Consider the following 14,685-nt stretch of genomic DNA (forward strand, 5'->3'; position numbering starts at 1 on the left):
TTTTTTTTTTTTTTTTTGGTACTGTGGATCAAACTCAGGACCTTGGGCAGGCACAGGCGTGGCACCGCTGAGCTAAATCCCCGTCCCCAGCAGTCCGTATTTTTGTTCAGTCTCCTGAAGGCGCTCATGAAGAGGACCTCAGGAACTTCTCTAGAAAGTGACAAGAATTGATGGGATAAGTGTGTTCAAAACAAAGACGGGGAGGGAGTATGTTACGGGAGATTAATGGTGATGTGTCTTTTATGGCAACAAATTTTTACACTTTAAGCACACACCGTTTGTTGTTGTTGTTGTTTTTGATCAGCTCTTGTATGACACACTACCTGAAGCTGGGTAATTCCTGAAGAATAGAGATTTATTCCCTATAGTTCTGGAGGCTGAAGTCCAACGCCAGAGGCCTGCATCTAACTTGGGCTTCTTGTTGCAACCATCCAGCGACAGAAAGTGAGGGGAAATGGAGAAAAAGAAGGTGCGTCCCAAGGGGATGCGCACCCTTTTATCAGTTCCCTAGGTAACGCCCACGGCATTTTAAAAATGTAAGAGGCATTTTTAGATCCTAGGCTCATAGGTACAAAAAACTGGCAGCTTTGTAGGGCTAAGGCTTCACATGGCCCTGAAACAGCTGCTCACATAGAGATCCTGTCGGAAAGGCCTGGCCTAGGAACCCTGCGAATCTTAGACTCGGGCTTTGTACCGCTCTGCTCAGGCTGTCCGAACAAAGCACCACAGGCCGGTGGCACAAACAGTAGTCACTGTCTCACATCCTGGGGGCTGCAAGTCCAAGATCAAGGTGTGGGCAGGGCTCAGACCTCTGTCCTTGCCTCGCAGATGATGTCTTCTCCCTGTGTCCTCACATGGTTGTCCTTCGTGTGTCTGTGTCATGACTTCCTCTTCTTACAGGACTCCAGTAAAATGGATTAGGGCCCTGACCGGTGACCTCCCTGTAACTCAATCATCTGCAAAACTCCATTTCCAAACACAGTCCGATACTCTAATATGGGGGTTAGGGATGCAACATGTGATTTCAGGGGACATGTTCAGCCAGTAGATGCTTTTAGGACTGACACAAGGCATGACGTCTTTAAGGATTACAGGGCCTGGGGGTCGACCTGGCCCAAGACTCAGAGGGCTCTTTCCTTGGAAGCTGCAGCTTGTCTCCAGCTGGGCCATCTAGAGCCAGGTATGTGCAAACCATAGATCTGCCGGAACCCAAAAAGGGGCTGGGCAGAAGGCTGGGAGGAGGCTGGCACTGGAGATGTGTCCTGGCCATTCTCCGGGGAACCAGTTTGGTGTGTTAACAGTTTCTGTTGAAACTGATCCAGGGAGCTTCCCAGAAGGGCCTCCCAAGCTCCAAAATAAAGCCTTTGTTGCTAGTGATGGCTGTTGACTTTCCCTAGCCCAGGAGCCGGTGAATGCCAGAGATAAGAGAACACAGGGGGTCTGGCTTAGTCACCTACACCTGACAGGGGTGGTAACCCCATGTGGCTTCCAACTTGCAACACACAGACTTAACTTTATCCACAACCACCTGAGCAGCGCCACGGGAAGAGAGTGGAATGTTCCAGTCCCAACAGCGCTCTTTCCCTCCTCACTGTGTCTCTCAGAAGCAGGAGCTCAGGGCTCCTCCTCTTTCTCTTTTTCCTGAAGAGTTCTGATGCAAACTTATTCCCCCTTTTGGAAGCCTAACTCTTTTGAATAGATCTAATCAGCCCAGCCAGATAGCAGTGTGCTATTCCTGCCCATATTGGAGGGTTTTACCAGTGACTGGAGAGGGGATGGGAGAATAAATCAGAGGAATGGCACCAGGCACTTAGACCTCACAATATCACAACTGTGTGGATATCCCAGGACTGCCATAACAAAGAGCGCTTGAAACAGTACATACCTGTTCTTCCAGAGCTCTTGAGGTCAGATGTCAGAAACCAAGGCTTCAGCAGGGCTGTGCTGTCCCAAGGCTCTAGGGGAGGGTGTTTCCTGCCTTTTCTAGCTCTGGGGACCTCAAGTATCCCTCGGCTTATGGCCTTGCCGCTCTAGTCTCTGACTCTGACTTCGTGGGACCTTTCCTACTTTTCCTTCTCTGTCTCAGTCTCCCTGTGCCTTTTACCTCAAGAACACCTGACATTGGATTCAGGGCCCACCTTAAGGCCAGGAACATCTCCTTTGGGGCCTTTACCTGAGTTACACCAGCAAAGGCCCCTTTCCAAAGAAAGTCACATTCACAGGGTCTGACAGTTAGAGCTTGGACATTATTTTCTGGGGACACCATTCTCCCTATTGCAGCTGGTTTCTCCCTTTAATCATCAGCCCCAACTCTATCTTCCATGTTTCTGCTCTGCATCGGGATGCTGGGGCTGCAACTCTGTAAACAACAATTCCAGGACTTCCTTACCAACTGCTCTTGTTAGACTGCTCAAGCAGGACATCCTAGAGGCCAATTGGAAGTGCAAGGTGGGGGTGTTTTGGTCCTGCTTTCCCACTCTTTCCTGCACCCCCCCATCCCCCCAAACAGCAGCAAGTGCCCCAGCATCAACCCTCTTCAGGGCCAGAGGCAGAACCCAAGTAGTCAACAATGCCCTCCTCCTGCTCCAACTCTGGCTCAGGGGACTCCTTTGGGCTTGGTCCTTGGCCCCACCTGCCTTAATTGTAGCCACAGTTGTTTGTTCTGTAGTGTTGATGCCACCTGCCTCAAGAGTGCATCTTATACCCCACGGAAAAGTCAGAGGAAACACAAGTTAACTGTGCAGTCTTCCCCATCGTGCATGGGATACTTCCCAGAAATCCCAGTGGGTGCCTGAGACCTTGGGGGACACCCCACCCCACTCACTATTTCCTCTGTACATACAGACCTAGAAAAAAGTTTAATTTATGAACTAGACATGGTAAGAAACTTACAGCACTGAGTAATGATAAAACAGAGCAATGAGATCAAGATCCTGCAATAAAAGTTACACGAATGTGATCTCTTTCTCAAAAGGGTCAAGACAGATATTAATATTTTTGGACCACCCATAGGTGAAGCCTTGGAAAGTGACATCTTGTGTACCAAAGAACATGGTACAAAGAGCAGTGCATCAGAGAGCAGAAGTGGATATAAATGGGTTGCACAAGTGTAAGATCCAGGGTCCTAGTATGACAAAATCAAACTCTGCACCAAAATAGCATTGAGCGATCAGGGTCACTTATAAGAATTCAAGTCCCCTGAGCTCTGTAGGCTGCACTTGGCCTCCATTTGTTTATGTTTTCCCTTGGGCCATAGCCCCTCCAGCCTGTGGGCTTTATCCCAGTTTTGGGGAGCAACAGCGGCTTCTGCCTCTGGGAGAGGTCATCCTTCCAGGTCTAACCTCCTGACCCCTCCACAGCTTGAATCTGGGCCTTTGCTCATCTTCCCAAGGCATGGAGTCTCAGGGTATCCCCGGAGCTTCTGCATCCACCCTTCACCCAGTAATTGAGGTTGAGAGCCAACATGGTAGCAAGGCCCCTCGTGGGAGTGCTGAAAGGAACCCAGAGGCAGGACACAGGCTTAGCCCAGAGTCACTCATTCATTCCAGCCTGAGAAGCCACCTTGACCCACAGGCTACCAGGCAATGGGACACCAGGCTACACCCTGTGCAACCTCAAGTTGAGAAACAAAGTTCCTTCCACACAGCCCAAACACAGATGGGGGTCAGCTAAGAGAGTCAAAGGCATCATTACAGCATTAATTGCCCTATTGTTCCTCTAGCCCCATTGCACTGTTGCCCCATAGCATTCCTGCCCCAGGATCGCTCTCTCAGGCTGACCCCCATCTCAGTGTTTGTGCTGTGAGGGTGTGGAAGGAGGCTTATCTCAGCCAATTGCTGAGCATGCCCCTTTCCTGAAGACCTGGGACTCCACTGATGAGCAAACGTGGCCCAGGAACTCCCCTTGCTGAACCTACATGTCATGCACAGTAGCCTATGATCCTTGCTCATCTGATTCTTCTCTCTTGCATTTTGGTTCAAACCCATGGGCATGGGCTTGATGGCTCTGCATTCTTGCTCCCTGCCTATTTTCATCCCCAGAGGGACATTCCCTACTAACTTCTTGCACCTTTAATCCAACCCAATGTCTGCTTCTTGGGGGACCCAAATTAACTCACTAGACAACTGGTAAACCTCAACTGGCAGAATGAAAAATTTCATCCCCCTTGAAAGCGGCTAGGTTCATTTTCCTGAGAGCTAGGACTTGAATCGTGCTACAGACCCTTTCCTGGCCAGTCCTCCAAAACAAGCATCCCAGGGGTGTCCCTAAACCTCCCCACCAAAGCTTTTCTCCATGCTGCTCTCAGTTTCCTCATCTGCAAAATAGAAATACAAGTGCTCTGGCAAAAATGCCTCAGGAGCATTTCACATGCAGGCAGTTGGCCAAGACCTTAAGTGGCAGTTGGCCACTGTTGAAACTGTACACAGGGTTAGAGAGTCCTCATGCTCATACTTGACTTCGGGCCTTTCCTGTTGCTGTTCACATTGGCTAAGTGCCACGGAGCCCCCAACTCCTATCTCTGCCCTGGGCTCATCCATCCTGCTATGTTTTCTAGACTGTGTTGGTGGGAATGGAGGAGGAAGACTGGTTTACTGGAGATGACGCCCAGGAAAACAGAGAGAAACTCATTCTGCAGTATCCTATCTCCCGGGGAGCTGTCGCCAGCTGGGACAACCTGGAGAAGGTGGGTCACAGATTCCACTGGGAGGACCTGGCACAGGACCCCCTACTGCTACCTCAGCACCAAGGAAGGGGTCAATATATTGCCCTGTCACATCTCTTAGCTCTTAGTCCCTCTAGATGTCTCATCATGGTCTCAGCTACCAGGCTGTGCAGTCAGGAGGCCCAAGTTTGAATCCTGTCTCCACTGCTAATTATCGATATCATTTGGGACATGAGCTGTGGCCTCAGTTATCCTTAGTTTCCTTGTTTTAAAGACAGGCATAATTGCCTTTGCTATACCATACTGTGGGGATTAAAGGAATCAATGGAAAAGAAGTCTTTAATCCCAGATACTAAGAAATAATACATACGTGAAATCAAACCTCTTTCTGTCATAACCAAGGGTTCTGATCAGGGCCTCTACATGTATTCGGATAGGGTGCAAGTGTCTTAGAAGATGTATTATGGTCAGAGAGCTTAAACAATAGAAATCTGTCACTTCACAGTACTGGAGGCCAGAAGTCCAAGATCCAGATGTCAGCAAGGCAAGTTTTTCATGGCTGTGAGGGAGAATCTGTTCCTGATCTCTTCCCTGGTTTCAAGAAATTTTACATCTTTTGGGTTCCTTGACTAGCAGATGCCTCACTCTGATCTCTGCCTCCATCTTCGTATGATTTTTCTGTATGTTTCTGTTTCCAAATTGCTTGTTTTTCCTATTGAATTATGGAATATTCCACCTCAGCATGACCTCCTTCAACTTAACTAATTACATCTACAGCAACCCTATTCCCAAATAAAGTCACATTCTGGGGTGCCAGGGGCTAGGCCTTCAACACAATTCATCCCATAACAATGGTATAACAATGCATGACATATCAGCCCCACACTTGCAGCTCCTAACAGCAGTGGCTGATCCTTTTACAGTTCAGGAATTTGGATCTGGTCTGGGGTCTCTAGAAGGTTCAGGCAGACATGGATGGGGCGACAGCATCAGGTGGCCTGATTGGGCTGAAGACCAAGGTCGCAGGTGTCTCTGTCAATGGCTGGCAGGTGGCTTCTCTTCACATGGACATCTCTGTGGGGCTGCCCAGATGTACTCAAACATGCTGGCTTTTCCTGGAGACCAGGTGGAGGCTATGGTGACCCTGTGATGCAGCCCATGGAAGCCACACTGCCACCTCTGCCTTATTCTGCTGGTCCTATGGTCCAGTCATGATTCCGTGTAGGAAAGGCCTGCACAGGGCACAGGTTGCAAGAGGCTGGCTGTGGGCACACCAGTCGCAGACATGTTCACATCTGTGCCGTCAAAGTGTTAGCTCTGGTTGTGGCTCTGAGTGTGGAGGGGATGCAGATCCTGGAGCAGTGTAGACTGACTTCAGAATGCACAGGCCCTGGTGCCTTTTCCCACTGGGCTGTGGTTGCACCCCTCCCCGCACTGAGTGGGGCTCACCGTTTGCCTACATCTTGGGGGCTGGTGCTGTGTCCGCAGTCAGTGCCAGCTCTGGGTTTTAGCCAACTATAGTGTCCCTGGTGGAGTCCCTTTCTATGCTCCCTTTTCCCCCATCTCCTGATTCACCCACCCACACATACCCAGGGATAGATTGTCACACCCTGCTTCAAGCTACCAGAGCATCAGGTGTGAGTCCACCTGGGTTTTCCCACTGTGTAGGTGCTGTGATGCCTTAGGTGTCTGCTGCAACCTCATGATACCTTCACGGCCAGAGTTTCTCCACTCCTCTTGCCAGTGGAGGTGTCCCCCGCTACTCTCCATCATGCACAGAGCTTCCCTCCCGAGGAGCAGGCAGGAACATCACATGTAATAACTGGCATTGTTTGTGGAAATCTACTATGTGCCAAGGTCTACATTAGGTGGCACAGGCTGGACTGTGAACTCCAGGAATTCTGATCTCTAATCCCTCAGAATGTAACTGAATTTGGAAGACAGGGCCTTTAAAGTAGTGATTAAGTGAAAACAGGGTCATTAGGGTAGATCCTTAGCCACATGACTGGGATCCTTATAAGAAGAGATTGGGACGCAGACACACACAGGAAGGAGATGCCATCTATAAGCTAATGAGAGAGGTCTCAGGAAGGACCAGCCCTGTGGACACCTAGATCTGGGACTTGCGTTCCCCAGGATGTGGGACGATAACTGTCTGCTGTTGCAGCCACCTGGTTTGATAGGCAGTAGATACATCAGGCTTTTTAACAAAGTCATTATCTCATCTTCACAGTCCTCTCTCAGGTAGGGAATATTTTTCACCTTAAAGATGCACACTTAGGCCCATTAAGGTCACCTTACTTTTCCAGGACACACGCTTGTATGTGGCAGAACCTGTCAATGCTGGGCCCTCACTGCACAGCCAGGCTGCCTGGTCTCAGGCTCACCCCACAGTGTGGGTGCAAATGCCCATGTCCGTCAGACCTGAGGTCGCCTGGACAGCACCATGCCTTCTGGCTCCATTTGCCCTGCTTCCTCTAGGCCTTCAGGCTTCACACAGTTGAACGCTGTGTGTCCCGTTCATAGTCACACTCTACCCTCCCTGCAGCGTCATCAGCCACAGTGCTCTGACTCTGAACTGGAGGCTGCAGATGCTGCCTAAAATGCAGCAATCTTTAGGTATCCTTGGGGATTGTTTCTAGGGCCTCCTCAGGCACTAAATCCAAGGGCTGTAGGATGGAATGGTAGTACATGAATATAACCCACACAGGCCCTCCTGTATACTTTAGTTAATCCCTTTCTGCTGCTTAATTAGCCCATCCGTCTACTACAACAGAAAGGTCATGTAAATAACCGTTGTACTGTGTTGTTTAGAGAGTAATGGCAAGAAGGAAATTCTGTACGTATTCAGCACAGACACATTTTGGGGGAGTATTTTTTGATCGTTGGTTGGTTGAATATTTGGATGTGGAACGCATGGATTTAGAAGCCAACTGTACTGCTTGGTCAGATATACAAAGAAAAAGAAAGAGAGGGCGGGTGGGAAGGAAAGAAAGAAAAGAAAGGAAGAAAAGAAAAAAAAGAAAGAAAAAAAGAACCAGGTATGGTGGCACACGCCTATAATCCCAGCACTAGGGAGGCTGAAGCAGGAGGATCACTGCAAGTTTGAGGCTGGCCTGGGCTACATAATGAGTTCAAGACTAGCCTGAACTATGTAGTGTAATCCTGTTGGGAGAGAGAGAGAGAGAGAGAGAGAGAGAGAGAGAGAGGATAAATGAATGAGAGATGGATTGATGGATGATAAATATAAAAGAAATTGATCGATGGGTGGAGAGCACTGACACACTGCTCAAACAGCTGGACTCTTAGAGCAGCCCACTCTGCTTCCTCTTTCCCCCCAGATTTGGCATCATTCCTTCTACCAGGTACTCCGCATCGCTCCCGAAGAGCATCCTCTGATGGTGACTGAACCACCTTTAAATTCAGCATCCACCAAAGAGAGAGTGTGCCAGGTAACGGGGCCGGGTGGAGGGTGGAGGGTGGGTTGAATCAGGTGGTAGAGCCCCGGAGGGCCCACCCCAGGGTGCCCGCACAGACTGCAGAGTCCACCCTGGGGCTGGAGTGGGGCCAGGTGGGATGGGCACTGCAGGGGTCTCTGCTGGCTGCTGGTGTTTTCATGTCCTCCAGATCTCCTAATGAGGACACTGATGAGCTATTTAAGCAGCACCAAGGCTCATCCATCTGGCCCAGTGCCTCTGAGCCTAGTGCTGTCTCCCACAGTGAACGGCAACCTGAAAGGTAGGCCCAGGCCAAGGCACCACCTGCAGTTGGCACAGCATCTCCAGGGGTAGGTGCCAGCCCTGTGAAAGAGAGCCCAAAGCGAGCCACTGACCTGCCTCTGCATGTGGGCCAGTGCTGGGCTTGCCCTCAGACCAGTCACAGCAGGCATCTGCCTGGAGAATACCCACTGTCCACAAGGACCTCAGGAGCTGGAGGACGATAGGAGGCTGAGGCCACCTTCACCCCAGGAGCAAGGTGCCCCTCACTGTACTGAGGAGAAAAAGAGTACTAGGTGTGTGAGGAACTGGCTGGTGTGGTTACTGTCGTCACAAGCTGGAGACCAGGAGAGCAATAGTGTAGCCTCAACCTGAAGGCCCAGGAGAGCCACCACCACAGTTTGAGCCTGGAGACCAGAAGATCCCTGTCCCAAATCCGAGGTCAGTTAGGGGTGACCTCCTACGCAGGCTCCACACTCTTCTCAAGGCTGCAAGTGACTGTACCAGCCACCTGCATCCCAGGGCCCACCGACCCAATGTCACTGTCATGCAGGAACACTCCCATGGGCACACCACCATAACGCTTGCCTAAACGTCAGTGTACCCAGAGCCTGGGCAGGTCGATCTGTGGAATTCACCATGGCAACAGCCGTGGCATGGGCACACTCTCTGCCTCTGGTGTATCCCTGCATTCCCTGGGCCACTGTGCTCTCTGCCCCAGACCCACCCCTTGTATGTCAGGGACCAGCAGGAGATCACCCACTCGGGCTTCTCCTGCAGAAGTTGATAGGAAGATTGCACTCATGGCAGCGTGCCTCTTCGGGAAAGCAGCTTGGATACTGCAGTGTGCCAGGGCTGATAATGGGGCCATTGCCACCTTAGGCTCTAAAGAGCAGTAGTGGCCACCCAGAGTGAGGGCCCTCACTATGGCATCAGAAGAGGGACCTGGCTAGGAGCAAGCAGGGACATCAAAGCCCCCTTTCCCTGTCTGGTGTCCCCATCTCTTCTTGGTGCCTCTATGGATAGAAGCTAAAGGGCCACCCAGGAGCGGTGCCCAGGATTCCACCCTGGCAGAGGGTAGCGAGTGACCAAGGATGTGGCAGCCAGTTCCCTACCACCCTCAGCAGGCAGGAAGAACGTGGCCACATTGCAAGGACAGGGACATTTCTGCCCCTATGGGCTCTGATTCTACCCCTCCCTCATGCAGCACCCACCCAGTGGGGCTCCTGGCCCTGACAGCATCCCTCTGTGTAGCTGCCCAACTTCCACGGCCCTAGGAGACTGGAACAGCTGAGAGATGCAGAGTTGTTTCCTCCTGGAAGACGTTTTTGTGTTAACAGAAGTTTGGGGTCCAGGTCTCAGAGGAAAAGCCAGTGCAGGCAGCAGCCAGGGTACCAAAAAGGGCCTGGCACTGGGATCCCTGGTTCTGGCCCCAACTCTGCTAGTACATGTCAGGTAGCTTAGTGGTACTCTATCTGCCTTGGTTTCCCCATCAGAAGGTCAATAATGGTGCCTTCCTGGGGTTTTGGTAAGGATGGAATGAGTTAATGCACTTGAAACACTAGATCTTCCTCCATATTGAGCCTTCAGCAAATGCTGCTCTTACTATCCCGAGACTGGATTTACTCGTCTGTGTAGCAAGCGTTTGACTGACTGTAGGACCCTCCAGACTCTCCAGACCCTCCAGTCTCTGTGACCTGCACGCTCCACAGTGGACAGTGGGGGCTGAGGCTAGTGTTTCTCTTTGTGATTTTAGGGGCCAGGACACTGGTTCCATCACAAAAGCTGTTCTCCCATCAGGAGTTTGTCTCTTCCCTCCTGGCCAAGTGCCACACTTGTGCGTCCATCACCTATGGACGCCCATCTGTGGGGTCTCCTGTTTGGGGTAACAAAAGCCAGTACAAATCATCATGAGGTGGTCTTCATACAGATGTATTTTCCCTTCTGAGTGAACATCCAGCCCAGCCTGAATGCTGCCCAGTGATCTAGTCACGTATCTTAACAAGTACAGTGTTCAAGGAATCATCCCAGCCATGCAAGATATGATTCTAAAACGTGCTGTATTGGCCCCATTTTGAGGTCCTGGTTGAGGCCATTCAGTGCCCCTCTGAGCAGCTGAATTCGTTAATTCCCCATCACTGCCCTTGTGAAACTCTGAGACTCCAAGGCCGTAGTGCAACTCTCTCGTCTTTCTGGGGTCAGATGCCAGACACTTAGGGACAGTCCCCAGCCAGGAGCCCAGGAAATGGTCGAGATCAGCTCCTGCAAACCCACCTGCTGGGCTGCTCAGTGTCACATGCCTGGACAGGAGTCTCTGTGGGGTGCCCGGCACCTTGCTCTTATCAGAGAGCAGGCAGGAGAGTCTGCCTTTTGTCTAGCCGAGTGGTACTGCAACAGCCCCAACACTGAAGTGATCCTCCGACCCCGCGGAACACAGCATCACGATCCCATAGGTGTCCACCACTCACCCAGCCAATGTCAAAGAGTCACAGCCCTGCCTGCTGCCACCTGTACTCATCCTGCCATCTGCTCACTCCCATTTCTGTCCTACGTTCTTACCCACAAGGCGAGTATCATACCGGGGAAGGCAAAGCCAGTGTGTCTCACCTGATCACTCCTTCTGATCTGGTCAGAACCCAAACTGTGCTTCTGGAGTAAACCATATCTGGACAAGAAATCCAGCATATAATTACTGCACAACAGCTGTTAGCTGTGGTAGGCTGCGTTGTCATGAAAGACAGCTCCCTCCAAATGAAAAGGTGGGGATTCCATGGCACCATGCACTTCCCAGCAGCAGAAGGGTGTATCCCTGAAAACAGTTGAGTCCACAGAGTAAAGATACAGCAATGTAAAGAGAGTGTAAAGCTCCTGTAAAGACACAGCAGTTGCAAGACTTTCTTGTGCCCTAATCCAAACAGTCCCCACAGGAGCCCCCAGAAGAAGGTTGTGAGCCCCCTTCACAGTCTGAGAAACAGAGCCCACTGCTGGTTGGTGCAGAGCCAGCTAGAGCGGGCTGTGCCTTTGACTTGGCCTGGATCGCCCTAGGGCCAGTGCCTGCTGCAGTAGGGACTCATGCTAATTTAGGGGAGTGAGCTGGAGCTCTTCCTGCTTTGTCTGCACCTCAGGCTGCCAGCTGCCAATGTTCCTCCCTAGATCCTGTTCGAGACCTTCAATGTACCTGCCCTGAGTTTAACCAATCAAGGAGTCCTTTCTCTGTATGCTTCGGGCCAAACTTCTGGTGAGTGGCCCTGGGGGAGCCCCGCCCACACATCCTTGTCCCTGTGACTGGTGACTGGTGACAGCTCTGCAACATACAACCCACCTCTCCCTGAAAAATAGAGACAACTCTTCAAAGCTCACACTCCCCTGCCCCTTTCCTGACTCCCTCCGCTTTCATCCTTCCTGGTTAAATAGGCCACGACAAGACTTTACAATTTTGCTAGGCTCACTTTTTCTCTTTAACAGCTTTACTGCTATGTAATTGTCATGCAATAAACTGTACTAGTTTTAGGCATATAGTTTGACAGGTTCTGATACGTGGATGCACTCACAAAACCATCACCACCACTATGATAAACCTACCCACTGCTCCTGAAGTTCCCTTCATACCTCCACTCTTCTCTTTCTGCCTGTCCCCGGATGACCACCAGCCTGTCTGTCCCAATAAAGGAGTTTGCATTTCCCAGTCTTTTGTATGAAGGGAACTCTGAGGCAATTGCTCTATTTTGTGTGTCTTTTTCTATCGTGCATAATTATTTGGAGATTCATCTGTGCTGTTGTTTGTACCAATAGTTCATTTCTTTTTATTGCTAAGTAGTGTTCTGTTTTGTGAATGCACCATTCTTTGTCTGTTCACCCATGAATGGCTATTTGTGTCATTTCCAGTTTGGGGCTATTATGATTAGAGTTGCTGTGGACATTTGTGTGCAAGTCTGTGCATGGATATACGCTCTCACGCCTTTTGGGTAATTACCTGCAAGGGGAATGGCTGGGTTATATGACAGGTGCCGCTGAGCTTTTTATAAAAATCTGCCTAACTAGTTGCCAAAACAGCTGCACAATTTTGCATTCCCACAGCCGTAGGGGGGAACTCCGGTTCCTCCACATCTTCCCAGCACTTGTGTGATCAGTCGTCTGCTTTTTAGCTCTCCCACTAGGGGTGCAGAGGGACCTTCTTGTGGTTCCATTTGCAGATCCCCAACTATAAGTGATGCTGAGTACATTGTTATGCTTTTTGCCACACATGTGTATTAGTCACCTTCCTGTCACTGGGACAAAACACCCAAAGCCCACAACTTAAAGGAAGTTTATTTTGACGCATAGATTCGGTCCACGGTCAGCTGGCTCCGAGGCAGAAACAGCACTGTGAAAGGTCATGGCAGCCAGCAAAGGCAGAAGAGAAGGGAGGAGCTGGAGGCAAGAGTCCAACAGATTCCACCTCCAGAAAGCACATTCAGCTGTGGACTCGTCAGTGGATGAATCACTGTGACTATAGCGTTCCCACGATCCATTCACCTTCCAAACACAGGAGACCTTGGGGGAGTCATTTTAGATGTCAACGATAGCAACACATATCTGCTTCAACACAGCACCTAGTCCAGCGCTGTTCCGAGTTCAACTGTGTGTTCTGGCATCTTTACCTTTCCTTGGTATGAGACTTCCATCAAAGGTGTGTTCTGCAAATATGGGCTACCACCCACAGCGTCACTTCTTGTTCTCCATGTAATGTCATTGGAAGAGAAGAAGACTTTAATTTCCACAAAGTCCAGTTTTATTGACTTTTTCTTTTGCATCGTGCCTTTGGCATCATATCTAGGAAATAGATGCCGAAGCTTTTCTGATGTATTTCTGTTAGGTAGCTTTCCATTGCTGTCACAAACAACATGAGAAATTCAATTTAAAGCAGGACAGGTTTATATTTTGGCTCATAGCTAAAAGATTTCAGCCCATGATCAATTGGTTCCACTGCTTTTAGGCCTGTGGTGAGACAGAGCTTCATGGTGGAAGGGCAAGGGGAAACTACTTACTTCATGGAGGCCAGGGAGCAGAGAGAGACAGCAAGGAAAGGTCCAGGGACAAGATATACCCATCAAAGACCTATTCCCTCCCGTATCCAAGGACCTTCTTCCTCTTAGAGCCCCTACTAAAGTTTTCCCCACCTTCCAAAAACCTATTAAGCTATTTTTTTGCTGTACTAGGGATTGAGCTCAGGTCCTTGTGCTTGCGAGGCAGGTGCCAGAACCACTGAGCTAAATCCCTGGCCCTATTAAACTATTCTTAATCCATAAATGAATTACACCAACAATGATATCAGAACCTCAGGATTCAGTCACTTTAGGACCAAGACTTCAATGCACTAGTTTTTGGGAGACATTCCAGATCCAAGCCATAATAGCTTTCTTCAAGGATTTTTATAAATTTTTAGATTCACACAACTCTATGATGCATTTTGAATAAACGTTTGTGTATGGTATTAGGCATGAATGAAGGTTTTGTGTGTGTGTGTGTGCCCTCTTGTACCTCTTTTGTATTGAAAAATTCACTCAAGGGAAATGCCTTTGTGTACTTTGAAAATCTGTTTTCCACATTCATGTGGCTTTACTAATGTGCTCTCTATCCTGTCCCATCAATCTTTCTAACTTTAGGTTGATACCACTTTGTCTTGATTACTGTAGCTTTTAAGAAGTCTTGAAATAAGGTAATATTATCAGTAACACTTTGGTCTCTTAGTTTTGAAAAAAAACTTTTTTTGAAAGGATCTGTTCTATTCTTTACATTTCCTCATGTGGTTTTTATGACCAGCTTGTCATATACTAAAACAAAACAAAACAAAAAGAACAGCCCATGCATAGCTCTAAAAATCCCTTTGGGCTTTGATTGGAGTTGCACTGAGTGGTGGATAGAGTAGTTTAGAGAGAACTGGCTTCTTACAAAAATTTAGTCTTCTGATTAGTGAATTGTGGATATTTGTTAGGTCTGCCCTAATTTCTCTTAGCATTATTGTGTTATTCACAGTGTACAGGTAATACATGCCTTTTGTCAGATTTATCTGTAAGAACTTCATACGTTTTGATGCTATTGTAAATGGTATTTTATTTCAATTACTCATTGTGCATTTGTTCATTGCTATTATATAAACAAACAATTGATTTTTTTATTTGTTTGGTTTTCATGGTGCTAGGGACCAAATCTATGGCCCTTTGCATGGTAAGCAAATGCTCTATCACTGAGATATATCTTTAGCTCCTATAATATATTTTTATACATTGCTATTATATCTTTTTTTTTTTTTTTTTTTTTTTTTTT

The 14,685-nt window shown here is 49.0% G+C and overlaps 1 protein-coding gene across 7 annotated transcripts in view; it reads left to right on the forward strand.

The window, feature by feature from the left end:
• The window catches only part of LOC104870217 (actin-85C), a 49,364-nt gene that overhangs the window by 25,448 nt on the left and 9,231 nt on the right, over window positions 1–14,685 (forward strand). For all 7 annotated transcript variants that reach the window (XM_010635701.2, XM_010635698.2, XM_010635697.2 and 4 more), the window contains 3 exons: window positions 4,556–4,684; window positions 8,005–8,115; window positions 11,533–11,617. In XM_010635701.2, coding sequence (XP_010634003.1) covers window positions 4,556–4,684; window positions 8,005–8,115; window positions 11,533–11,617 — 325 coding nt within the window. The remainder of the gene's footprint in view (window positions 1–4,555; window positions 4,685–8,004; window positions 8,116–11,532; window positions 11,618–14,685) is intronic.

Source organism: Fukomys damarensis, unplaced genomic scaffold (genome assembly GCF_012274545.1).
Source record: "Fukomys damarensis isolate Sample0158 unplaced genomic scaffold, DMR_v1.0_HiC HiC_scaffold_27, whole genome shotgun sequence".
In the NCBI taxonomy this organism is placed as follows: Eukaryota; Metazoa; Chordata; class Mammalia; order Rodentia; family Bathyergidae; genus Fukomys; species Fukomys damarensis.